We start from the raw sequence: 19,045 nt of genomic DNA on the forward strand, positions 1-19,045 counted from the left end.
TCTCCCCTTGTGCCCTTTTGGGTTTTTTTGTTTAATTTAATCCCTGTCTTTGTCAGAGCTGACCCATGGCCAGGGGAGAGCGATACTGCACCTTTCTACGTAGGGCTCATATTTATAACAATGTGTAATGACTGTAGCAAAAGTCCTTGTTTCTGTATGTGAATGGACAGAGAAACAAGTGCTCTATTGTATTGATTAAAATAGTTCAAATGAGTCCTGTATCATTGTATCTCCTATTCTGGATTAGTGCCTTTTGGACAGTAGACTGTTCTGTAATTAAAATGTAGTATAACTGCTTTTTTGTACAGTTTTGTTTTAATAAAACTTTTTTTTAATTTGTGTTTATTTTAGTATTGTACCTATTAGAAAATAAAAACGTATAACTCAACACCGACCCTTTTCTTCTGTCATCCTTTTTGTGCAGGGCTTGTCTGAGACCTAAAATGTCTCCTGAGAGCAAAGTGAATGTAGAAAATTTGGATTTGTTTGGGGAAAAATTAATTCTTTGTGCACTCCCTCTCTGGAAGGGATGAAGGTGGTGGGCACAATGATGGTGGTGTCCATGATGATGGTGGTGTCCATGATGATGGTGGATTTGGAGCAGTGGAATCACTTGGAATGTGAGCCATGGGCTGATTCCAGAGACTTTTTGGGTCTCTGCACTCAAAGGAGATGCTGCAAAGGTGTCCTGAGAACAAAGAGAATATAGAAAATGTGGATTTATTTGGGGAAAAAATGGATTCTTTGTGCACTCCCCGTCTGGAAGGGATGGAGGTGGTGGGCACGATGATGGTGGGCACGATGATGGTGGATTTGGAGCAGTGGAATCACTTGGAATGTGAGCCATGGGTTGATTCCAGAGACCTTTGGGGTCTCTTTCCACTCAAAAGAGATGTTGGAGTTTTCCCTCCTCTGGCTGGGATTTGTCACAGGTCCAAGTGCTGCTCATCCAAAGGTGTTGTGTCCTTGGGGATGTCCCCTTCCCTCTGGAACCTCCCCCAGCAGGCACCAGAGCCTCAGGAAGGGCCCTGTGAGCCCCATCCCAACCATGAAATCTCCTGTTGAGCAGCTGAAGGTCCGGAGGGAGCAGCCCTTGGCTGATAATACCAGAAGATGCTGAACTATTGAGGAGCCCCAGGCAGGAGGGGCTGTGGCTGCCCTTTGGTCCTGAGCAGCTTGGGGGGGCTCAGAGAGGGTTCATGGTGTGGGAGGGTGGGAAAAGCTTCCTCAGAGTGGGAGGAAATTCCTGCAGGAGGTGTGGAAGCTGAGCTGGATGGCAGGGGAGACACAAAGTCACAGGAATTGATTTATTCAGTGAAATGGTGCCCAGGTTAAAATCAGGATGTGCAGCTGTGGTTGGGAGGTTTGCTCAGGATGGACACCCCAAAACAGGGAGGAAGGCAACTCTGGAGTGGTGCAGGTGATTAATAATGAACTTCAGGAGTGGAAACACCTTTCAGACTGCTCCTTGTGCCTCTCAGACATCAAAGAGGGGGATAAAATTTATCTTAACCCTCCCCATCATCAGCTGCTAGAGCTGCTGTGTTTGCAGAGGGAATTTTCTGGAGGCTGGGGATCATGGAATCCCAGAATGGTTCGGGATGGAAGGGACCTCAAATCTCATCCAGCCCCACCCCTTGCCATGAGCACGGACACCTTCCACTGTCCCAGGCTGCTCCAAGTTCCATCCTTGGACACTTCCAGGGATGGGAAAAACACTTCCAGGGGTGTCTGCTGCACCTGGGATGCTGGATGCAGCCCACTCCCTCCTTCACAGCTGAAAACCAGGAATACAGAAAAGCTCCATTTTGGAGATGTTTTAAAAAACACAAGAGGAATAAATCCACGTTGGAGGTCTGTGCTTTGCAAAGAAGCTGCACTTCCAGCCCTTTGTGCCTGCTTTGGTGGGAAACCAGATTGATCAGAGGAAATCCAATGATTTCTCACAGGTTGGTGCCCAAAGGTGAGCAAAGCCCCCTTGGAAATGTGCCCAGCTCGTGGCAGGGCAGCTCCTCTCTCCACTCAGGGTGAAGCCCAGGAGCTGCTGCCCCCCATGGCAAAGCGTTTGAAGCCAAGCGAGGCCGATGGAAGCGGCGTTGATTTGAAGGAAAACGGAGGAAAAAAAAGGTGTTCTTTGTTAGTTTTGGAGGTTTTTTAAAAATTATTTTCCTTGCTCTTTTTGATGGGAGCCTTTTCAAGCCAGCTTTGGCTGCAGAACAGAACGTGGCAGCGCAGGGAAGGTGCCACAGCCACCTTCCGGGAAGAGCGAGGTTTGAACAAAGTGATGCCGCTTCAAACAGCTCCTGTGTTTCAGCCAAAGAGGGTTTTTTTTTCTTTCAGAAGGTAAAACATAAAAGGGAAGTGGCTTTAAAGGAAAAAAAAAAAAGCTGTTTTCGTGTGCTGATTGCAAGACAGTGCTGATAAAAATATCCTTTGCTCGCTGAGTTTCAGTGGGGATGGGGGGGATCAACGCGGGGTTTGTTGCTTTAGAAAAAAGCCAAGATAAACTGAAAAGCTGCACAAAATAATCCCAGTCAAACCCTGCCTGTTGTTTCCAACATGAAGCTGCATTTGGGAGAGAAATGGTGCCAAAGAGAAAGGAAATGATGTGGCCCAGGCAGGGGGTTTCAAGGACATCATGAAATGTTGAAGGGGGGGGGGTCTCATCATCCCAAGGCCTTGGCAGGGTTGGTTGTGGCAGGTCCCTGGAGCAAGGCAGAAAAGTCCTTGGGATCCTCATCCCACTGTGGATATCAGGAAAAAATTCTTCCCCAAAAGGGTGGTCAGGCTGCCACAGCTTCCCAGGGAATGCAGGAATTGCCATCCCTGGAGGGATTTAAAAGCCACGTGGACGTGGCACTTGGGGACATTGGTCAGTGGTGGCCTTGGCAGTGCTGGGGAACCACTGGAATCAATTTTGGAAGCTTTTCCAACCTAAACTATTCCCATTCTAAACATTTTGGTGCTATGAACTGGAACAACAAAGCACAGACATCCCAGCTCTAAAGAAGATGTTTATTCAGGTCCTGCAGGCGGCATCGCACGTATGATACAATATTACAGTCATTTAGTATGGTACAGAAATAATTAAAAACTTTACAGCTCATTACAAAGTCTCTTTGGATTTCAGCTCATTTAAAGTACACGGAGCCCCTGCAGTGTCTGACCCTGGCAGGGCCACACGAGCTCCGGGGAACCCAACAATGGGATCACGGCTTGGGAACGGTGGAGAGGGCAGAAACCAAAGATGGACACGGGAGATGGAGGAACAAGACACTTGATGGTGACCCCACTGGAGGTGTTGCGAAGTGTGACCAGCCCACACCGTTCCTCACCACCTCATTCCCTAAAATCCAGGCACCCCGAGGCCGCAGCCCTGGGATAAGGCACTGGGAAAACGAAATGTTGTGCAAAGAACCGGAGGAACCAGCGGTTGGAGCATCACCATGGACAGGGCTGGACAACAGCCAGGCCCTGCTCAGGTGGGGTCCCACCCTGTGGGGAGCAAGGAGGGGGTTCTGCCTTTGTAGGAGATGGTGTTGGACGTTCCACCCCAGCCAAGGACAAACCCCTCTGTTCAAGGACCCGGGCGGTGCCACCACACAGAATTTGCTTCTGTTCCTTTTCCGCAACAACATCATGGAACAGCAAAGGGCCAGAACCTCGGGGTGAACAGGCTTGATTTTGGACATGGAGAGCAAAACACCTCAAGAGCTGAACCTAACACAGGAAAAAGGTGTGGCTTGGCTTGAGAAAACCCCAAAAGGTCCCTCTGAGCAGCCTCCTCTTGGCTGGCCTGGTGCCACAAAAAACCCCGGGAGGAGGAGGGACCCCCAGCCCTGCAAACACAGAGGGGATTGAGCCTTTCCAGCCCACCAACACCATTTCCCAAGAATCTGAGACCCACCCACAATCCAGGGACACAGCCAGCAGGACTGAACCCCCGAGAGACACCAGAGGAGATGAGACACTCAACACAAATGACACTCTCCTGCATTAAATATTCTTCTTCCCTGTATAAAGTGCATGAAAATCTTGGAAAAAATCTGCATAGCTATTCACACACCAGCCTCAGTGCTGGGTGGTTCCAGTTAAGAGCACCTCCTCCTTCAGGCTGAGAGTAGACCTTTTCTAATATTATCAGTAAAAAATTGATATTATTACCTCCATGATGATTTTTACCTCTTTTCTGGTCACTTTAACTGGGGCGAAGTAACAGATGGCTTTGAGCAGAGGAATGTGCACTCACTGTGCCAAAGATCTGAAAAACACCTTTAGAAAGGATCTCACGTGCCCAGGAAAGCTGTGAGGGAGCAGGAGAGAGTCAGGAAACCCTCCAGGAACACCCTCATGGCCAGATTTGATGGTTTTGGCTTTCTGGAGCTTGTGCTGCATCAGGCTGATTTTAGGGTGCAATCTGAGGAGAGGTTTTGTTTCCAAAGTCAGGGGAAATGGTGAAAAGCAGGAGAGCTCTGAGCAAGGTCTTCCCTCCACGAAGGCACCGTGGGCTCCTTGTGCCAGTGGATTCCTCGAATCTCCCCAAATTTGCTTCCAGCAGCAGTTATCCCAGAGGAGGGATATCCCAGTTATCCCAACTGGTGTGGGCTGCCCTAAGCACCCTTCACACCCCTCTCTGTGGTTCTGCAGCACAACTGAGGGTGGGAGGAGAGGGAATCCAGCCTGGATCAGGTGTGCGAACACCAAACCACGGCCAGGGCTGGAGCCCAAACAGGCCAGAGGAGTTCATAACCAGCAGCAGAAACAGGGAACCACCAACCCAGCTTCTCCCCTGCAGCCTGGACACCTTTCCCTGGGGAAATCCTGCATTCCCAGACAGCAGCACAAGAAAAGAGGCGTCAAAAGGACTTGGAGGTTCCTCCCTTTGCATCTCCCCCAGAGGGGGCACTGAGCAAACAGGGAGGAGTTTTAAAGACATCCCTAAACCCAAGTATCTGAAATGCTGAGACTAAAAACACACAACTCTGGGGAGGGGCTGCCTCACGTCAGCATCTTCCGGCAGCACATCAGAACAAAGTGCAATTAAAAACATGGTCAGGGTGGAGCTCAGGGAACCAACAAGGCAGTGTAAGAGGCATCAAATTAATTAGTGGGTGGTCTTTCATTGGCAAGACTCCTCAGACCCCAGAACGAAGAGTTTCACTGTATGGGTTGTGTTCGTAAAACCGGTTTTAATTTTAAAACCCGGGATTTCAGCATCAGAATTCTTTACTACCAAATTCCTCCCCCATCGTGGCTTGGATGGACAGGAGCTTCGTGCAAAGGGAAAAAGAAGGAAAACTGTACACTAAAAATATCTTTAAAAAAGCTGCTCTGTACATTTTATATTAAGATTTCTTGAGGAAAATTTAGGAAACACTGAAACTACTTACACCAAGCTGGAAGGATACACAACCCCTGGCAGTTCTACACAGGCTGCATCGGAACCCAGCCCGCTTATTTCTGCTACAGATTAGTTTCTATTTTAATTTTATTCCTTCTGCATAAATGATATTAATTACAGTAAATCAGCATAATTATCTCCTTCACTAAGCATCCCTATCTCCTTTGATACCAATGGAGCTTTCCCTTGGACCTCGGAACCAGATGTTTAAGGCACTTGGATACCCACGGGCAGCAACTGGAGAGATATTAAAGTTTAATCATTAATTTAGCATCCTAAATAGTCCCCACGTAGCTAAAACATCTATTGCTCAGGCTGTCCAATCCCCCCACGATGACTAAACAAGATATAAACAGCTCAGGATAAAAAAAATCTGTGGCTTTTCAGGATTTGATAGGAAAACAAGCGTTGGCCGATCCGTGCGCGGACACACAGACAGGGACAGATCCCCTGTGCCACAGGCAGCTAAAAACCAGCCACAAATAAAATCAAGTTTGATAAAAGCCAGCCCAAACCTCCCCCTTTCCAAGAGAGGCAGGTTCTGGGGATGACAGAGGCACCTCCTCTTTGGATGGGCGCTCGGGATGGTGCTGGGAGAGCTCCTCTGTGGGGGATGATTGTAAAGCGCAAACATTTCATGTTTTAAAAGAATAAATAAAAATAAATAGACTGGATTGATCCTGTTATGAGGGCAGAGACACCCTGCTTGGCAAAATTCTGAGTGTCTCCAAAGTCTGGGTGGGAACAGGGGAGCACTTCAGTGCTGACACCTCTGCTAAAATCAAAAATCCTCTTGACCCACAGGGAGGAACCAAGGAGAAGGTCCTGCCACTCTGGGGCAAGGGAGAGGAGATCCTGTCATGGCGAGAGCAAACATTAAATGGATCAAAAATCAAAAACAGCACAGAGCTGGCCATGGGCTTTCTCCCATTCCCAACAAACCAGCGGGGAAGCCCACACTGCTTTCCACAGGAGAGTGGGATAACAGGGCAGTGATCCAAACAGGCACTGGGCCCAGCCACATAACCCAAGGGCTGCTATTTCTTCAAATAAAGGGACTTTGGGGGTTCTTTATCTCCAAACAAAGTTCTATTTTCACTCTTCTGCCCCTTTGGAATCATTCCCACCTTGCCCTTTCACGGCGGATTACACGATACTGACACAGCCCTTATGGAATTACAACAGAGCTGCTGCTGTGGGGAGGCTCTTCAGGAACTGCCCTGCACTTCCAGGGAAGCACTGGTGCCTGGGGAGGATTTTGTGGCTGTTGGGAATCTGTGGTTTGACCGATTTTCCTCTGAAAGGAGGAAGAGAAGGAGCTCATTACACCCACCCAGCGCTGGCTGCCATCGGTTGCCCCTGGAGGCGTCGGGATTTGGGACAGGAAACGAAGGATCCAGCACCACGACGAGGCAAAGAATTATCATGTCAATCACCCAGAGCAGAGAGAACAAACCCTTCATTAGTGTTTGCCACCAACTGGAAGTTGGGACAGGTTGGTTTCGCTTCCTGAAGCCACCGGCTCCCCCCGGCCGCCATCCCAGGGCGTTTGCTGGGCTGGGATCTCTCAGTTCGCCCAGGATTTCCTGTTCTCTGCGTTCTTCTGGCTCTTCTCCAGTCTCAGCGTGGACCCTCCCTCTGCCTTGGCCAGGGCTGTGAGGGAGGCCAGGTTGGAGGCTGACCCGGAGAAGTTCCCGCTCCTCCTGTTCTCGGCTCCCTGCAGCCTCAGGCCGGAGCTGCGGCGCCGCGCGGGGCCCGCGGCCCTCCGGACCCGGCCCGGCTTCACCAGCAACCCATAGCCCGGGTTACACCTGAAATACTGCTTCCCCCCGATGGAGCCGTCGTTCTTGCCTGCAACAAGAGAATCTGGGAGTCACAGACTGGTTTGGGAAGGGTTAAATCCCATCCCGGTCCTACCCGGCACCTTCCACTGTCCCTGGGTGCTCCAAGACCCATCCAGGCCTGGCCTTGGACACTTCATGGATGGGGAAACCACAGGGATGGATATTTTCCTACAAAATGGGTTTTATTCTGTGCAAATTGGTGCTACTGCACCCAGAGAAGGAGGCAAGGAGAAAGTGCTGAGAGGGAGAACAACTGGTCCCTAAAAATACACCATGGAGGTAAAATTTCCCTGCTGAACCCCAGCAAGTGACTCTGAACACTGGGAGTGGGACACTCTGCCTTGTCCTTCCTTCCCATTTGCTCTATTATTTCTCCAAATGTGGTAAATAATCATTTCCATTACCAGGAAGGTAAGTACCAGGAAGGAAGGAAAAACAGACATTTAAAAGAGATTTTGGCTTTCTGAGCTGGTGTTTGAAGTTGAGGATTGTCACTCCCGCCATGTTGTAAACCCTCCACAGAACAGGAAGGATAATTTCTCTGTGCTGGCGCTGTTGAGATCTTTCTATTTCTCGTTTTAGATAATTTAAAATTCTCAGGGGAACTGTTCAGGGATTGCTCCCATCCATAAAGGGAAGGTGGAAAGATCCAACAGCTCTTTAAATGACATAAAGTCACAGCTTTGGCTTTTGGGGAATTTCCTTCCTCCTTCCACCACCGGCACCAATGTACCCTCACGTGGCCAGGACTTGGATTTCCATGTCCCTGGAATTCTATCCCTGTTTGCAGTGTGACAAAGACACCACTCTGTGACCACCTTCCCCAGGTGAAGCTGCAGATGTGCCATGTTCCAACAAATCAGGGCCTTATTTCTTGTGGAAACAGAAGGGGGTGAAAAAAAAATTCCAGCAACAACAGCAGCTGAGTCCTTAGCAGGCCAAAAATCTCCTGACTTTTCCATGGAAGCTGCTGCTTACTGGGATGTTACAGGATCAGCACTGGAGCAGCCTGACAGAGGGAAGGTGACCTTCCAAAATTGAAATTAATCTGTAAATATATATATTTTAATTTTTTTTTAATGAGACACAAACCCAGGACTGAGGAACTACTACAGCTTGCAAAAGGATCAAGAGCTCCAGTTTGCTTTCCAGGATGGAAAACTCCAGAGAGTTTTCTGAAAGCAGCTGGGAAGTCACTGCCCAGTTCAGCTCTGATGAGGACATGAGGGGCACAGGGAGATTTGGGATTTCTGAATCCTGGACAGTGTTAAACAGTGGATGAACTGCTCCAACCCCAAATGTGCAGCAGGGAGGAGCGTGGGCTCCCTGGGATGTGCTGATTCACCCCCCAGCCTGGGAATGCTGCACTTGGCTGAAAAGATTGGAATAAGGAGTTTTTCATGCCCTGGGTAGCTCAAATTCTCTCACTGTCACTGCACCTCTCCTGGATTTTCCACTGGCACTCCCTGACTTCCCCCAGTCCTGGAGAGGATTTCCAAAAAATCCTAGAAACCCTAAATTCTGGGAGCTCCACAGCTGTACAGGTAAGAGTCAGGCAGGGATGACAAATGAAATGCTGAAAGAAATCTCAAATTATCTGTATGACCTGGTGGTCAGGGGGTGATTATTTCCTACTGCTTTTCACATATACAGGGGTGCATATAACATATATCTATATCTATATCTATATCTATATCTATATCTATATCTATATCTATATCTATATCGAGTGTATATATAGTGTGTGTATATATATATACACTATATATATATACACACTATACATATATACACTATATATATATATATACACACACTATATACATATACTCTATATATACACACACAGAAATAGTCTTTTGCAATTTCAAAGCTTACTTTAAAATAAAATCCTATTACCTCTTAATACCTATTAAGAGACTTTGCAACTTATTTAGCCTAAATGTCCCTTTGAGCTAAATCCCACAACTCCTGCTGTGCATTGAACACCATCATCCTCACATCAGAAGTCCAGAACAGAATCCTATGGACACAAGGCTTGTCCTGCAGCTACTGCATGGAAAAGGAATCCTGATTCTTACTTCAGTGTGAGAAACCAAAGAAATGACTGAAAATGAGCAGTCAGGGATCACAGAATGGTTTGGGTTGGGATCTCAAAGGGGTTGGGATCTCTAAAGGGTTGGGAAAAGATGACAGCAGGGAAGACCTTTTACATTTTCCTTTTCAAAATGCCTCCTGCAATGAGCAATTAACCCCCCAGTGGGTAATAAACCCCACCAAAAAAGCAGCTTTAGGATGAGCTCTGCCAGCTGGGACACACCAGCTGCTTCCCACCTGACCCAGGGGATGTTTTACCTGCAGGAAAATCCAGCTCCACACCAACCCATGTTCCTTCCTGGAAGTCTGTGGGCCCGATGTACCTGACAGTGCCCGTCTTATTGGTGCCAACTGTGACATATTCTCCCTCTTTCAGCCACTCAGGAATTTCATTGGCGTCTTCAGAGTCAGAAATCACCTCCAGTTTCTCCTCTGCTGTCTCTGAGCCGTTGTGGTTCAGTCCACGGGCACTGGAGGTGCTCTTTTCTCCTTCCTGCTGCTCTTCTGTGCCCAGGGAACTGGTGGGGTCTGATCCCAGCATGCTGGTGAAGGATCTCAGCTCTGATGTTTTCACCTTCTGGATTTTGAAGGGCGAGGCTGCAGCGGCGCTGGGCTGGTCGGGATGAGCTTTGGGAAACCCCAGTTCTGAAGCCCCAGGGGATGTTTCCTTTTTCCTGGCTGACTCCACTGATGGTTTGGATATTGACTCCTTTGGAGTGGAGGTAGAGACAAGAGGTTTTGCATCAGTGGCTGCAGAGGCATCGCTCCCCTGCTCGCTGGGACAAGGAGAAGTGCACGACTTCCCATTCACTTCAGGGCTGTCCCTCTGTTTGTGGGGAGCACTTGGAGGGCTGAAGGTGGGGGGATTCTCCCTCTTTGTGGCCACAGAGCTCTCAGGAGCCCTGTCCTGCACATCAGCAGGGACCTGAGCCCCTGCAGGAGCAGGGCAGTCACTCCCTGCAGGTGTTGGAGCTCCCGGCTGAGCCCCAGCGTCGCTTCCCGCTGCCAGGGCCTCGGACAGGGTGGCTGTGGAGACACTGTGGGAGAAATACCCACTGGAGGCTTCACTCAGGGGGCTGGGAGGGCCCTCCTGGCAGTCCTGGGCCTGGGTGTCCCCTGTGGGCTGCTGCAAAGGCACTTTGGGTGTCTTCTCCACACTCTTGTCCGCCTCGGGCGTCTGCGCCACCGTTTCCAGCTTTGCTGCTTCCTCTTGGTGCATCTGAAACACAGGGGGAGAGGGGCTGTGTCATCCAAAACATCTGGGCTCAAAGCACAGATCCCAGAGCTCTGGCAAGCAGCAAGGCTTTGAGCTTATCTAAATCCCTGTGCAGCTGCCATGTGCAGAAGATGGAAGCTGATCCCCAGTCAGCCCTGCCGGCGTGGCAAGATTGTCAGCTCACTCCTGCCATTAATAAGGGAAGTGTCAACCCCAAGAAATACACTCCCCAATATTTACTGAAGAATTATTTATATTACAGGAGTGGTCACTTGCTGTTTGAACAGCGGGATTTATATGGAATGGGAAGCAGCCATGATCCATAAGTCTCTCACAGTTATTTGGCTTAACTCTCAGGGTGGATAAATCATCCCCCTGCACCTAAAGTGTCATTTCTGTCCCCATTTCCAAATGCCATTCCCACCTCAGAGCCACCAGCACCTTGCACTTCCAGAGGATGAAATTAACTGCACCTCATGAGATTAACAGCCCATTTCAGTGATGTATTTCTTGGCTGTAAAGTTTACTAAATCTGATAGATCAATATCTTTTGCCAGCACATGTACTCTAAAAGATTAGGATGTCTCTAAATCTCTTTGGGAAGGAGGGAGGGGGGAGAGTGCTAATAGGAGGGGGGGGGGGGTGAAAAAAGAGGTGGGAAAAGGGCAGATTTGAACAAATCCTGTCTCAGGTGAACATTTTTGTTTATTATTCACAATTTTGTGATTTCTACCATCTAGTGTCCCAAACTACAGGATTTTCAGCTTATTCCCAAAATGCCTTTTCCACTGGAAACTTGAGCAGCATTTGAAGAAAGAGGGATTTGACTGGATTACTAGAATTTCAGAACCAAAGGTTTGCTAAGTAAAATGTAATTTTAAAAAAAGGTTTTTTTCAAAAACAACCATATTGTTCACTTTCCTATGGCAAGGGTGGTGTCCATGTGGACTCAGGAGCTTTGCTCTTTCTCTGGATTTTCCCTTTGGATAACACAGAGTTTTCTAAGACAATAAAAGCACAGTGGGAGGAAGCTGATGTGCTGCTCAGGACACTGAAATTCTGCTGGAAAGTGGGAGATCACAGGTTCTATTTTCTCTCCATCTTAGCAAGAGTTTTTTCCATGGTATCATGGCAAAAATGGGGAATTAAGCTCCACACTTAGAATAGCCACATCCTGCTTATAGACACTGTCAGAGTCTAGAAATTTTCCTTTTTAAAGCAGCAAACCAGCTAAATTTCAGCTAATTATCTGCTAAGGCTTTCAAATATCAAAGTGGAAGCAGGAATAGGAGAGGAGGTTTTAGCAGGACCTGAAACACCCAGCAGAATTTCAGTCTCACAGCCAGCACAAGTGCAACAGGTTTTAAACAGCTGAAGCTTTGGCCACCTCTGGCAGGTGAAATTAAAAATGTTACCCTCACATCTTGGGATGTGCTCACCTGTTTCATCCTTGCAGCACTGGCCTCCAGACTGGCTGGCTGAACCATAATTCGTGGGACAGCCTGGGGGGAGGGAAATGAAGAGAAATCAGTCAATGAAAGGATTAAATATTGGCAAACTGGTAAATGTTAAGGCTTGCATTTGAAATTTTGGGATCCTAAGCAAAGCTTTGTCATGAAAGGATGGAAAACTAAGTTTTCAGTAGTTGAAATGGAGTTTGTAAAAAAAAAAAAAGAGGGAGAGAGGCTTTTTACACAGGCAGAGGGAACAGTTTTAAGCTAAAAAAGATTTAGGTTAGATATTAGGAGAGAATTGTTCCCTGTGAGGGTGGGGAGGCCCTGGCACAGGTTAACCAGAGAAGCTGTGGCTGCTCCTGGATCCCTGGAAATGTTCCAAAACCACCTGGATGTGGCACCTGAGGACATGGACTGGTCCTGACCATGGGGGTGGTGCTGGACTTGATCTTTTCAAGGGTTTTTCCAACCTTTAGGATCTCTGGTTTGATCTCCAGAACTCTTTCTCCTTTTCCAGTCTCTAAATTCAGTTTGGACCCGATCATTACTGGCTTTAACACAAAAAGGAGGGCAGAATCCAGGTCTGTGCATCCCCTTTTCCAGGAGGACATTCCTCCTGGCACTGACAATAAATGGCCCTCACTTGCTCCACGTTCAGATTTTTATGTTGCAGATTTGAAATAATCCCTCTCCTGAGAGCAGAGCAGCACATTGTGACACCTGATATAAATCTGAGGTGATGCTGCTGGCTTGGGCTGTTACACAGCAGGGGAAGGAGCCACCAGATCCGTGGAGAACCTCAGGAAAGAGAAGCATGAAGAGAAGGAGAGAGGAGAAAAAGGCAGAAAAATCTCTTCAGCACTGTTAAATAATGCACTGCAAGGGCAGGTTCAGGCTCTGAGGGGCAGAGCTCCTTAAGGGAGACACATGACACCATTTGGGAGCTGCCTGCTTTTATTATTTATTTTTTTCCCAAGGATTCCTTCTGTACAAGCACACAGGCTGAGTTCTGTGCTGAGTTCCGATTTTCAGAACTCAGCACTGAAATCTTCCAGCTGAAGAGTGAGGAACCTTCTCTTGCATCCCTTCTGAGCCCAGTAAAGCAGGGACATGACTGATCTTACCCTCAAGAGGAATAAACATGGGAGAGGAACAGCTTTTATTTATACAGAGATTGTGCCAGGCATTAAAAAACCAAAATGCTTCAAGGTAGAAAATAAAAAGACAAAAATGGTCAAAACCCCAAGAGGGTCACCAAATACATATTTTAAAGACATTAAAGCTTCAGTTCAATAAAAGGAAGCAGGAGAGGAGGGGGTTTTGGCTTGTTCCTAAACCTGCTAAATGAAAATTCACCACTAGAACAGGGCTCAGGGCAAACTGGCTCTGTTTGGGGTGCACAGGTTTGTGCATTTTGAGATCCTCACTGGGTCAGGACATGGGGCTCCAGCAAGCAGATGGATCAGAATAAACCTATGAAGAAACTCTGAAAAGTTTAGGTTTTATAAAATTTGTCCAGCCTTATTATCCAGAAATAAGGACTCAGAATTAGAGTAAGGAGAAGTATTGAAAGCAGTAAAATCAGTTCCTTTGAATCTCTTTAAAACAAATAAATAAAATGTTTGTTTGGGTTTTTTATCTCTCAGAATAAACCAATGAAAAACCCCTGCAAAGTTTAGGTTTTATAAAATTTGTCCAGGCTTATTATCCAGAAATAAGCACTCAGAATTGGAATAAGGAAAAGTACGTGAAGCAGTTAAATCAGTTCCTTTGATTCCCTTTTCTCCCTTTAATTCAAATAAATAAATAAAATGTTTGTTTGGGATTTTATCTCTTAGAATAAACCAATGAAGAAACACTGCAAAGCTGAGGTTTGATAAAATTTGTCCAGACTTATTATCCAGAAATAAGCACTCAGAATTAGAATAAGGAGAAGTATTTAAAGTAGTTAAATCAGTTCCCTTTTCTCTCTTTAAAACAAATAAATAAAATGTTTGTTTGGGTTTTTTATCTCTCCAAAACCTCCAGTATTACAACTTGCAAATCCACAAAAATCTAAAAATCCAGTTGGCATCACACAGCAAAAGAAAGGAAACCATTAGGCTTTAATCACTCCTCATCAAATTCTCCTCCTGAAAGGATGACAGATCTCCAAATTACAGAAAATTTGCCAAGCAAAGTTTAGAAAAACAGGGAGAAAAAAGGAATTCTGAGGGGGAACACTTGCCAGTTTTGGTGCTGACAAGAAGCAGCAGGGCAGGAACCCCTCAGAGGGCACCACACCAGACCTGTGGGATGAAATGCAGTCAAATTCCTTGGGGAATTTGAAAACAAAGTGTTGGGACTATCTGGGAAGACACTGCTGGTTGAAAAATATTTCTGGATCCAGAGCCAAATTCTATCATTAAATGTTTGTAGGCAGTGGCTGCTAAACTTGATGCATCTATTTATCCAGGAGCTTTTTACAGTGATGGATTCTGGCAGGATTTCTTCCACCAAGCCGACAAAACACAAGGGTGAGGGAGAACATGAAAGCTTTTCCCTTTAAAGCACCTTTGATTGTCTTCTCCTAAGAGCTGCTGCTCTGTGCAGGGAGGTGATGAGGATATAAAAAGCTGCACACGCCCCAGGTGGGTGCACTCACATCCCAGAAATCCCCCAAAGGATGGGATGGTCCCACACTTTGGGAAGGAGGGGAGGAAATGGGGGGATTCTGTCCCTCTCAGGCGAGACCCCACCTGCAGAGCTGCCCCAGCCCTGGGGACAACATCAGGAGGATGTGGAGCTGCTGGAGAGAGACCAGAGGAATCCACGGAGATGCTCCAAGGGCTGGAGCCCCTCTGCTCTGGGATAAAGGCTGAGAGAGCTGGGAGGATTCACCTGGAGAGGAGAAGGATCCAGGGAGAGCTCAGAGCCCCTTCCAGGGCCTAAAGGGGCTCCAGGAGAGCTGGACAGGGACTGGGGACAAGGGATGGAGAGACAGGACAAGGGGAAATTGCTTCAAACCAAAAAAATTGAGATTTGGGTGGGATATTGGGAAGGAATTGTTCCCTGTGAGGGTGGGGAGGTTGCCCAGAGAAGCTGTGGCTGCCCCTGGATCCCTGGAAGTGTCCAAGGCCAGGTTGGAGAGGGCTTGGAGCAACCTGGGATGGTGGAAGGTGTCCCTGTGTCCTGTCCCTCCATGCCTTGTCCCCAGTCCCTCTCCAGCTCTCCTGGAGCCCCTTTAGGCCCTGAAAGAGGCTCTGAGCTCTCCCTGGATCCTTCTCCAGGTGAACCCTCCCAGCTCTCCCAGCCTGGCCCCAGAGCAGAGGGGCCCCAGCCCTTGGAGCATCTCTGGGGCCTCCTCTGGACTCTCTCCAGCAGCTCCAGGTCCTCCTGCCATTGGCCCCAGGGCTGGGGCAGCTCTGCAGGTGGGGTCTCACCTGAGCAGGGCAGGGGGTGGGACTGGGTGAGCTTTAGGGTTCCTTCCAACCCAAACCATTCCAGGATTCCATGGTGATTCTATCAATCTTTGATTTTTATTTTTTTTTTTTGAGATTTTGTGCTCACTGAGAGGTCACTTTGCACCATCTCTGAGGTGACCAAAGCAGAGCCCAACCTGCCTCACTGGTGAGCTTGAAGAGCAAAAGCATTTTTGTGTCACTCCTCAGTTACAGAGACACCAACATTCATCCTGAACGAACATTTTTTATCCCATATATTCCACATCTATATAATGGCCACCTCTTCAAAGAGCTCAGCAAAACACATTTGGTATTTCTGTGTCATTAAGCACTTTGTGAAATGCCTCTGGCAGCAGTGACTGATGCCCTCAGTGCAAAGCCTTTGATTTGGTGTCACTTGGATGAAAATCCCTCAGCATTAACACCCAATATGCAGAAAGTTCAGTGGCATTTAAGAGAACAAATCAGGCCAGTGCAGCCAAGAATTGCCCTGTGAATGCCAGGAATGGCTTAGCCAAGGCTGATACAATCCTAAGGGGATTTTATCCCAAACTTCCACTGTTCTTTTTGCTTTCCCATCCCCAGACAGGAGGGGCTGAGCCCAAGGACCCTCCCACTGACACTGTCATGGTCCCATCACTATTTAACAGCAGCTATTGGGAACTTCTGCAGCAAAACAGAGATTTAAATTCATTAAACAGAGATTTAAATCAGTTTGGAGCACTCAGGATAAAATATTTCCACAAGGTGTGCATGGGACTGCAGGGACAATTCCAAATTCCCTAGGGGACAGCCCAAAAGAAAAGATTCCACTTTTAAAAGTGCCCCAAAAATATTCATCTTGAAAATTATTTTCAAATTGATTGCAAAGTCATTAATCACTCAAATATAGAATCTCCCACCTTCCACAAGGAGATCTGAAATCCAGGGCAAGTTAATTTGTTGGGGTTTTTTTTGTGTTTGCTCATTTTCCTCTCTAAACAGAGTCTGTATTTAAATATTAACCCAAACAACTCCCTCTTATTCCACAGCCCCTACGAGAAATGTCTCAGCCTGTAATAAGACATCAGAATTCCCCACTTCTAGTACAATTTATACAAAATTAACCACACCATTTCCTAAGCAGCTCAATTGCTTCATTTCTAGGTCCTGGCAGATTAAAAGAGTAATTCATACCCATTTTTAAGTTAGTTTACAAAGAAATTTGAGTGGTTTGAAACTTCCAAAGCCGGTTTTCCACACTCATTCTCATCAAAAACTATTTGTATTTGAGGATGACAGGGAAAACTGAGCTCAGAAAGAAATCAAAACACCAACAACTGAGTCACAAGGAGACACACGAGCTCTGCTGACTGCAGCATCCAAATGATTTTTTTCACTTGGAACTCTGAAGGAAAAAACCCCTTCAAGATGTTAAAGAAGGTTCTCTGAGGCCACATTATTTACATTTGATTAAGGAATGTCAGTTCTAGCAATTATACTGTGCACCAGGCCCAGCCATGAAACTGTTATTTTTTAATGGACTGCCAGAAAAGGGTTTTGTCTATTTAGAAAGCCTTTCATTAACTGCATTTCATTAGTTTTTAAGATTAATTTCTATGCCTGCATTAGAAGGTGGAAGGGAAAGAAGTGACAGCTGCCCTCTCCATGTGGCTACACCATAAAGCAAAAATGAATTTTATGGAAATTCGAAGAGTTCATCTCTTTTTGTTTTATTTTAAGTAAATCTGTGAGTCAAGATCTCTCTCTCAAGACATCTGAGCATCCAAAAAGATTCCTGGATAGGAAGGTGACCAAAATCCACTCACCAAATGGGCCATAGGAATTTCCTTCTGCCACAGCAATTCCAAAAACCCAGAAACTGGAATTTAATGTGTCCATTTTTAATGTCAGCACCCAGTGATGCCCTGAAATGTGATTACACAGTTCCTGGAAAGCCATGGGGTCAAAAGGGAAAAGAACAGGAATTCTGCTTGGTGCAGAATGTGAATAAAAAAGAGGAGCATGTGAATAAAAAAGAGGAGTTTCAATTCCTACACAATATAATTAAGCACAGGCAGATGAAACTCTGCTTCTCCCTCCACCTGCATATTTTAAACAAAGATTTTAAGCTTCTCCCCATCAGCAGGGAGGGTCAGAAGGCTCCAAATGTTGCACTCTATGGTTCTCAGCTTTTTTAAGAATACGCTGGGAAAATAAAAAGCAATTCCATCCATCTAGAAAGGTTTAAATTGTTGAGGTTTTTTTATTATTTACAGACTACCAGCAATTAATTCAAAGGCACCAGATAAAGGAGAAAAGAGGCATTTTCTAACTTTAAAGTATATAAACAGCTTCATCAGAACCCAATCTTTTAGGTACATAAACAGCTTCATCGGAAGCCATTCTGCAAGTTACATAAAGAATCCTATTATGCCAAATTAATTCAATCTAACTAATTAGAGAGCAGGAAGTTCTTTCAATTATTTTATGTGCTGTCTGAGAAACACACTTGAATACGAGAGCAGATTTCATTAATTGCGGTTCATTATTCTCCAGATTAGTTACTAAACTTGCAGCAGAAGGTCAAAGACAGCAATTTTGTTCACTGCCACCACCTTGACTGGGATGTCTCTGCCTTTTTTTTTTGTTTTGTTTTTGAAGCACAAGGAACCACTCTAAACAAGGGGAGATCACTCTGTAAAGGGAATTTTGGGTGGGTTCGCCCACTTAGTTGTTGACGCTGCTCCAAGTGATTTTATTTTATGAAATAAAAAGCTGCTAAAATAATTTTAAAAGTGTAATTTTTATAATTACTGATGAGGACTGATCTCCTCTTTTACCAGCACAGGTACATCAGGGAGATTTGGTACCACACCCACTTGGAATAGTCATGGTGAACTTAACTTCAATTCCAAACCTGGAAAAAGGTTCAGTCCTGCTCCTTGGAAATTTGCCTTTAATGGAATCATGGGATATCCTCAGCTGGCAGGAGGTGGGATGAATTGACTGGGATGTCTCTGCCTTTTTTTTTTTTTTTTTTTGTTTTCAAAGCACAAGGAATCACTCTAAAGCAGGGGAGATGACTTTGTAAAGGTTAATTTTGGGTGGGCTCGCCCACTTTAATGCTGATGCTGCTCCAAGCAACGGGCAGGGCTGAAATGAAAAGCTGCTAAAATAATTTTTTAAAGTGTATTTCTATAATTACTGACCAGGACTGATCTCCTTTTTTACCAGCACAGGATCAGAGATTTGGTACCACACCCACTTGGAATAGTCCTGGTGAAATTTGAAATTTGCTTTTCGTGGGATCATGGAATATCCTCAGCTGGCAGGGACCCACAAGGATCACTCAGAGCAACCCCTGGCACAGAGACCCCAACAATCCCACCCTGTGCACCCCTGAGAGGGTTGTCCAAACCCTCCTGCAGCTCTGGCAGCCTTGGGAATGTCACCATTCCCTGGGGAGCTGTTCCAGAGCCCAAACACCCTCTGGGGAAAGAACCTTTTCCCAAAATCCAACCTCAATCTCCCCATATCTCAGCTCCCAGCCCAGGAAAGGAAGATTCAGATTCTTCCATCCCCTCTGTCGTTTGTATTCCTGAACCTTG

At 46.4% G+C, this 19,045-nt stretch overlaps 1 protein-coding gene across 2 annotated transcripts in view; it reads right to left on the bottom strand.

Moving 5' to 3' along the window:
* Positions 1–3,016: 3,016 nt before the first annotated feature.
* The window catches only part of KIF13B (kinesin family member 13B), a 124,903-nt gene continuing 108,874 nt past the window's right edge, over positions 3,017–19,045 (bottom strand). For both annotated transcript variants that reach the window (XM_058020198.1, XM_058020197.1), the window contains 3 exons: positions 11,998–12,060; positions 9,601–10,561; positions 3,017–7,252 (listed from right to left, as the gene is read on the bottom strand). In XM_058020198.1, coding sequence (XP_057876181.1) covers positions 6,969–7,252; positions 9,601–10,561; positions 11,998–12,060 — 1,308 coding nt within the window. In that variant the 3' untranslated portion in view covers positions 3,017–6,968. The remainder of the gene's footprint in view (positions 7,253–9,600; positions 10,562–11,997; positions 12,061–19,045) is intronic.

The sequence above is a fragment of the Melospiza georgiana genome, chromosome 3 (assembly GCF_028018845.1).
Source record: "Melospiza georgiana isolate bMelGeo1 chromosome 3, bMelGeo1.pri, whole genome shotgun sequence".
Classification (NCBI taxonomy): Eukaryota; Metazoa; Chordata; class Aves; order Passeriformes; family Passerellidae; genus Melospiza; species Melospiza georgiana.